Raw genomic sequence first — 8,085 nt, forward strand, 5'->3', positions numbered from 1 at the left:
AGCGGTGTGCGAATGAGTTCATGGGTTTGCGCCTTATATAGGCATGGCCAAACTCCACGGGAGTTGAACTCCCGTGGAGTTTCAGTCAAATTTTCCAGAGAATCACTCGCTCTCTGAAAAATTAAGCGTGTAACTTCACAGGAGTTTTGTTTTAAGCAATAAAACTTCACGGGAGTTGAACTCCCGTGAAGTTTTAGCAGTTAGTTAAAATTTTGCTAAACTTCACGGGAGTTCAACTCCAATGAAGTTTCGGAAAAATATTTTTAAAAACTGATCTGGTTTCAACGCCAAAGCTGAAACCAGTGCAGTTTTTAAGAATAAGTTCGAAATAGGTCTTTTTTTGAGAATAAACGTCCAAAGATGAATGTTTTGAAAATTTGTCCTGATTTTTATTATACCTTAATAACTTTTAAATAGTAAAAAATTATGAGTTATTAATATAATAATTATTAACAATATATTATATTCTTACCAAAAGCAATTCAACAATAAATAACATTATATTAAACAATATTAATAAGTAATAGTAAGTTAAACATATAATATTAGTTATCTCATCATAATAAATTATATATTTTTTGATTATCACAAATTATCCCACTTCAAAAAAATATCTCAATTATCCTCCTAAAATATCTCACTTAAAAAATAATAATCTCACTTTAATAATTATATTGCACTTCTTGTAAAAATGTTGCATTGGCCGACTCCTCCTTGGTGTTTTATGCTTATACGAGCCGCCAGCCGAATATAGTCAAATAGTATCCAAAACAATTTAGAACTATTTGTTAATTATTCGGTTAATTTCCACCGCTTTATCAAGGGATAAATTTTCAAAACAAACCCTTTTAGACATTTAATTACAAAAACCAACCTATTTTGTACTTATTTGCAGAAACCGACCTGGTTTCAGCCCTGACGCTGAAACCAGGTCGGTTTCTGAAAAAAAATTTTACAATACTTCACGGGAGTTCAACTCCCGTGAAATTTATTATAATTTTAAACTTCACGGTAATTGAACTCCCGTGAAGATTAATTTGTTAAATAAATTTCACGGGAGTTAAACTCCCGTGAAACTTTTAACGTTCAGCATACACTCTCGTCATAGAACCCCTCACTCTCGTTTTTCATTCCCCCTCTCAAATCCCCTTCCTCGCTCTCTTCTTCCTGCTCTCTCACAAAACCCTAACCCTAACCCTGGATCAAACGAACCGCTCATGGCGACTTCGAGAGACATCCAAGAGGTCATCACCAAGCTCTCATTCGACAGAGCCAAATCCCGCGAGGTCAGCTTCTTCTTCTTCGTCTCTCTGTAACTAAAACCCTAACCTTAACCTAACTAATTGATCCGATCATCGTTTTCTCGGCTTGAAATCTCAGGAAGGGATAAAGCTGCTGAATACCTGGCTTGAAGGCGAACGATCGATTGGATTCTGCAAGCTGCTAGCAAAGAACACAGCAAGAATCAAACCGGACGAGATTCCTCACGGTGAGATTTGAATGCTGACGATATCGTTCTAATGAGATGATAGACTAGGTTAGTTTGATTTAATTAATTAAAAAAATCTTGATGTGAGTTTTTGCTTGTTGAACGTTAAAAATTTTACGGGAGTTCAACTCCCGTGGAATTTATTTAATAAATTAAACTTCACGGGAGTTCAACTCCCGTGAAGTTTAAAATTATGGTAAACTTCACGGGAGTTGAACTCCCGTGAAGTCTCGTAATTTTTTTTCAGAAACCGACCTGGTTTCAGCGTCAGGGCTGAAACTATGTCGGTTTCTGCAAATAAGTACAAAATAGGTTGGTTTTTACAATTAAATGTCTAAAAGGGTTTGTTTTGAAAATTTGTCCCTTTATCAAGGACTAAAAAATAAATTTGCTTAAAGACTCGTGTTACGCCCATAGCTGACCGGCTGTGTTTATTAAGGGCGAACCGTGGGCGACGAACTCCAGCCCCTGTCGCCGGAGCTCGGATCCTAGTCATACTCAGAGCACGATAACCCTGTGAGAAAAGAACAAATTTTCACTGTAGCCTGGTTTTAAATTTTTATTATCAAAATCGACTGCGTATCGTTTTATTTACTGAAATCGACCGGTTTTCTCGCCACGTCAGCGTCGTGGCGAGAAAGCTGGTCGATTAATTTTTAACCGTCTTCGTAAACAATCGGGGTTGGCAACCCCGACTGTTTAGTTCAGCGCCCGCTAACAGCTTCACTAAATGGTCGGGGTTGGGAACCCCGACCATTTCGTAATAGGACTATTACGAAATGGTCGGGGTTCCCAACCCCGACCATTTAGCAGAGCCCAGCCAGCGCTTGGTTAGCCAGGGACGAAATGGTCGGGGTTGGGAACCCCGACCATTTCGAAGCTCATTTTTAATTGGTCGGGGGCCAACCCCGAAAGTAGTCGGGTTTGGGAAACCCGACTACTTATTCTGGGTCCCCACCACCGTATAAAAGCCACCGCAACCCCCTTTCCCCGATCCCATCTCATTTCTCCGCCTCTCTCTTCTCTCTCTTCCGTCTGTTCTCCCAAAACCAGCTTCAGATCTCAATTTTGAGCTCGTTTCTTCGGCGGAACTTCAAATCAAAAGTTATCTTAAACGTATATTGGTAATTTCTTCTACTCCTCTCCTCTTTTAACTTGTAGAAATGTAGGATTTTTTTCTTAAAAATAATTTGCTAGGGTTTTCATTCATAAATGAATTTCGTGGGCTAGATTTATCTGTGAAATTCGTTTGTATGATGATTATTATCGATGTAATTAACTTTTAGGGCATATAATGTTCAATTGTTCAATTTTAGGGTTTAGGATTTACAATTTGGGAATTAGGGTTTTTGGTTGAAATTATGTGAGATTATTTGCATATTAATTTAATTTTTTATATTTAAATGATATAATTTTCTTTTGAATAGGTTGAACAATATGATGTTTATTGTTTGTTCTTATGGTGGGCAAATTAATTATGGGATGAATAATATGCCAATGTACGTCGGAGGGGTAACGACGCCATTAATGATCTCGGAATCATATAGTTACTACGACTTGGTTATGGAATTACACCGAGTTACGGAAATTGACCCACGAGAATACCGACTGAAAATTATATGCAATTGGCCCATAGCTATTGATAGAACATCCGCAGTGGAGATCTCGAACGATTATCATATGAGTATTATGTTTAAATTGGGCAAGTCGCAACAAACGGTAGAATTGTTTATTGAAAAGTTACCACATAATCCGTGCCAAATATTCAAACCTCCAGGAGAATTCTCACGCATGTTAGATATGAGAGTTAATTCCGATGGGTTTCTTTCTTCTTCGAATGAAATGGAGCGGGCTCAATTCGGTGGAACGTCAAATGTCATGAATAACGAAGTCTCTTATGGAAATATGGGGCCGTTAAGTAGGGCATCAATCGAAGAGGATGAAAGAAGCAATGACTCGGGAGGTGAAGAACAATATAGTGCACCAGTTGATAGTATGCAATTTGTTACCCAAGATGTCGAAGATAATCCGGAATGGCCTGATGAGGCTTACGTTAATAATGACTACGTTGAGTATGAAGAACCACCCCCCGACGAGTTTGAAGATGATGAGTGGATTCGTTCTTCCACAGTAAAAGATATGTGCATCGGTGAAAGTTCAACTCGTAGAGGAGATGATGACGCCCCCTTTAAAGTTGGTGATTTATTCGAGACTAAAGACCAATTGGTTGATGCTATTCGTGAATACTCTTTCGAAAAGAATTTCAAGTTCAAGCAAGTTAAAAGCAATCGCACAAGTTATGATGCAATATGTTTTATGAACACACAAAGAACAGGTCTGACCGAGGGAAATGAAGCTGATTACTCATGTCCTTGGAAGTTATATGCATTTGCAGGAAAGAAACACAATTTTCAATTTAGGATCAGTGAATACTGCGGTGTTCACACATGTGTCAATCCAATATTAGAGCAAGATCACAGTGGTGCATCTGCCTCTTACATAGCGCGGTTGATTATGCCAAAATTAAGGAAGAAGCTTGATCTAACGCCCGATAATATAATTGAGAAAGTGCTTGATACCAAGTTCATTAAAATCTCGTATATTAAAGCATGGAATGCAAGAAGAATTGCGATGACAAAAATATTTGGTGATTGGGACAAGTCTTACGCGACACTAGCTCAATATCTTGATGCGATCAAAAGAAGTAATCCTGGATCTGAATACAAACTCATAACCAAAGAGATCGATCCGGGAGTTCATCAATTCACCTCCGTTTTTTGGGTATTTGGGCCTTCTATTGAGGGGTTTAAATTTTGTCGGCCTATTCTTAGCATTGATGGCACACACTTATACGGTAAATACAAGGGTGTACTGCTTGTTGCTACAGGAGTTGATGCAGATGGTGGCTTATTTCCTTTGGCCTTCGCCGTTGTGGAGGTCGAGAACAGTGAAAATTGGGAGTGGTTTTTTTCTTGCATTCAATTATATATTTTTAATGTGTTGCCTCCTAGAAAAATTACTTTCATATCTGATAGGATGAAAGGTATTCCAAAAGCATTGTGGAGGAGATTTGGCTCTCATCACCATCATCGCTATTGCTTACGACACATTAGAGCTAACTTCAAAAAGAGCTTTAGTCAGATTCATTTACAAAACCTTCTGTGGCAAGCGGGTTGTACGCCGGAAACATATGTGTATGATCGGATACGCGATCAAATCAAGGCAACATCTCAAGCTGCACATGATTGGATTGAGAGAAGTCTGGGCAGTGATTACGTCGACCGGTGGGCACTCAGTAAAGATGGAGGGAATCGGTTCTGCATGATGACAACCAATTGTTCTGAAAGCTTCAACGGGGTACTTAAGGGGGCTCGGGCAATGCCCATACAGGCGTTGGTTGCGAGGACATTTTATAGGCTCAATTACTATTTTGTCAAGCGGCGAGAGGATGGAGCAATGTGGGCCTCGTTCTTGACACCAAAAAATGAGGCGATTTTAGAGGCTCGAGTTAAGCAGGCGAGAGGCACGAAGATTGTTAGATTTGCTGTAGATGAATGGGAGGTTACAGACAAACATGGTCACAATTACACCGTCAATTTGGGAGGTGCACATTGCACATGCACCTGTAACATACCAGAATTGCAAAAATTGCCTTGTCCACATGTCATAGCGGTTACGTCCAAGCAATCGGGGGGTGCAAATATTTCGTATTACACATACGCTTCTGAGTGGTATCAATCAAGCAACTATAGAGAGGCATATAAGCAGTGTTTCCACCCCGTACATGATAGTCGTTATTGGCCACACTATAACGGGCCGCATGTGGTGCCTCCAAGCTATAAGAGACAAGCCGGACGCCCACGATCAGTACGCTTAAAAGGTACTATGGATGAAGGCCGGGAAGGAGCTCCGAAAAAAAATAGATGTGGATATTGCAGACAAGCCGGGCATAGAAGATCTCATTGCCCGACCAATCCAAATAGATAGCAATTAATGGGTACAATTTTATACATTTGTAAATCAATGCTTATAGTAAAATCAATGCTTATAGTCAAACAATGCTTATAAATCAATGCTTATAGTAAAATCAATTTTTTTCTAACTCAATTATAGATCAATTAATGTATCATCGTTATATGTGCAGATATTTCAGTTATGGAGGCGGGTCCATTGACACGTGATGTTCTTTATGACCAAGAGCGCCACCGATCCGCGAAGATAGACGCTGGGGAGGTAAAGTGCAATTTTATTATTTTCAATTATATATAAATTTCAATGTAGTTGATTGTTACTGAACATTTGCACTGTTTACTACATGCAGGCCCCGAGTATTACTATTGTCGATCATACCCGTGCACATTCTAGCTGGGAGTTGACGGATCCACAGATACAATATTATGTGCGTCAAGCCGGCTTTTTTGAGTGTTCACAAATTAAATGGGTAAGACTTGATTGGGCACTTTTGACGGCATTGGTTGAACGATGGAGGCCCGAGACAAATACTTTCCATCTGCGCCAAGGAGAGGCGACGATTACCTTACAGGATGTTGGGGTTATACTTGGCCTCAGAGTAGATGGTGATGCAGTGACGGGCACCGATGACTTCCACTATGGCACTACGTGTGAAGAATTGTTGGGTCACACTCCTACAATGAAGGGGGGAAAGATCAAACTCGAATGGTTAAGGAATAACTTTCAGAATGTACCGATCGATGCGACTGATGAGATCATTAAGCGCTATGCCCGTGCATATATTTTACATATGATCGGTACTATTCTGTTTCCGGATTCCACTAAGGATTCCGTGCACGTGAGATGGTTACCGCTTCTTGGGGACCTAGAAGAGTGTGGAGAGTTATCTTGGGGGAGTGCAGTGTTAGCCTACTTGTATAGAGAGATGACGAAAATAGCACTCGTACAAAATAAAGAATTGAAGGGCTGCCTCACTTTGCTGCAGATATGGTCATGGGAGCGATTGCATATGGGAACACCTGATTTGAGGGAGGCCCGCGCTCTCGATGGGCATATTCCGTTAGGCTGCAGGTATTATTAAGATGCATGTAATTTTAGTGCTTTATTTCAATATATACTAACCCGTTGTATATAAAATAGATGGAATGTGTCCAGATCTTGGCAAACCTCTCCAAAGGGGCATGAAAACTTTTACAGAAATGAGCTTGATCAGATGGAGGATGAACAGGTATAAAAATTATAATATCTAAATATATTCAATTATGCGACCAATTGTTACCAATATCTAAATATATTCATTCAATATCTCATAATATCTTCTTTATAGGTCAAATGGATGCCCTACGAGCTAGTGTTGGAGTCACTACCGGATATTTGCCGAGAAGGTGAGGATGTATGGCGTGCTCGCGTCCCCCTTATATGCTTTGAGATTGTCGAAATGCACTTGCCTGACCGTGTGCTTCGACAATTTGGACTACGGCAACATATTCCAGCGCCTGTGGAGAGAATAGAGAGAGATCCAAGAAAAGGTGCACATCGTGCTAATTGGCAAATAATTCGCCAAAATTACATCCATAGGTGGGTTTTAAGGGAGGAACAGGTAGTGATGGAGAGGGCTGATGCACCTGACCTAGGTGTGTACCTACGGTGGTATTGGGGGATTACTCGCCGGTGGATATTTCAGGAAAACAAAGCCCCGAAGGAGTACATACCAAGAGGCCCAGTCGAGAGAGAGTTGGTAAGTGTATAAGAAAAATATACAATTATTTTCTGAGTTTTATTTTCTCACCATCCACTTGATAATAATTTTCTTTCGGTTTTTATTTTATAGGTACAAGAGCTCGAAGAGCTTTCCGGAATGGCACATGACGCATTGCGCACGACTACCGAGCAGGAGCCGAGGAACATGTTCCTTCGAATGATAAAAAAGATACGGTCGGCTCTTCAGAGGACGCGTCATGCAAGCCGTGATGGACGGGAGGAGCGACCAATTGAGTATGGGCGGCGACGTCGACGAGATCACACGGGGGCGGGATCAAGCTGTGCGCATGATGAAGCTGGCGGCTCACAGCAGACTCAGGCCGAATGTTCACAGGAGGTTCGAGACGACGCGGATAACATGCACTCCCAACTTCACACACAACCGGACGAGGAACTTATCCGAGCTCACGTCGAAGGTGATCGAGGAAGGGGGAGAGGAAGAAGAGGGAGAGGGAGAGGGAGAGGGAGAGGAAGAGGGAGGGGAAAGGGCATTGTTGAAATTTGTTAAGTTTCGATGCACTTGATAGGATGTTTGCGTTTGAGTTGCAATTTGGACTTGATATGTTGTTTGTGTTGCGATGGATTTGATATAATGTTAAGTTTGCGAATATGAATTGTACGTATTATATTTGTGTTTGTGATTGTATTGTGAATTGATAACAGGAGTATGATTGCATTTTAGCATGTGTTATTTGTGATTACATTTTGTACTACAGGAAGTATGAGTTTTCCAAGTAAATGTGGGCTGGAATGGGGTCTGCAAAATGGTCGGGGTTGGGAACCCCGACCATTTAGCAGAGCCCAGCAAGCATCAGCGACGAAATGGTCGGGGTTGCCAACCCCGACCATTTAGCAGAGCCCAG

General features: G+C 40.8%; 1 protein-coding gene across 1 annotated transcript; it reads left to right on the forward strand.

Annotated features, from left to right (window-relative positions):
- LOC109820860 lies at positions 3,332-8,075 on the forward strand. Its single transcript, XM_020387054.1, has 7 exons — positions 3,332-4,355; positions 5,643-5,722; positions 5,811-6,532; positions 6,602-6,689; positions 6,789-7,199; positions 7,293-7,638; positions 7,939-8,075. The coding sequence occupies exons 1-7, from the start codon at positions 3,332-3,334 to the stop codon at positions 8,073-8,075; spliced, it is 2,808 nt and encodes a 935-aa protein (XP_020242643.1).

The sequence above is a fragment of the Asparagus officinalis genome, chromosome 8 (genome assembly GCF_001876935.1).
Source record: "Asparagus officinalis chromosome 8, Aspof.V1, whole genome shotgun sequence".
Taxonomy (NCBI): Eukaryota; Viridiplantae; Streptophyta; class Magnoliopsida; order Asparagales; family Asparagaceae; genus Asparagus; species Asparagus officinalis.

What these genes read in the sequence shown, in the direction of transcription:
- LOC109820860 (XM_020387054.1), top strand. Translation starts at nt 3,332, where the DNA reads ATGGAGCGGGCTCAATTCGGTGGAACGTCAAATGTCATGAATAACGAA. An exon ending in CGAAGATAGACGCTGGGGAG is followed by an intron (nt 5,723 to 5,810) that starts GTAAAGTGCAAT and finishes TACTACATGCAG; the next exon opens with GCCCCGAGTATTACTATTGT. An exon ending in CATATTCCGTTAGGCTGCAG is followed by an intron (nt 6,533 to 6,601) that starts GTATTATTAAGA and finishes TATATAAAATAG; the next exon opens with ATGGAATGTGTCCAGATCTT.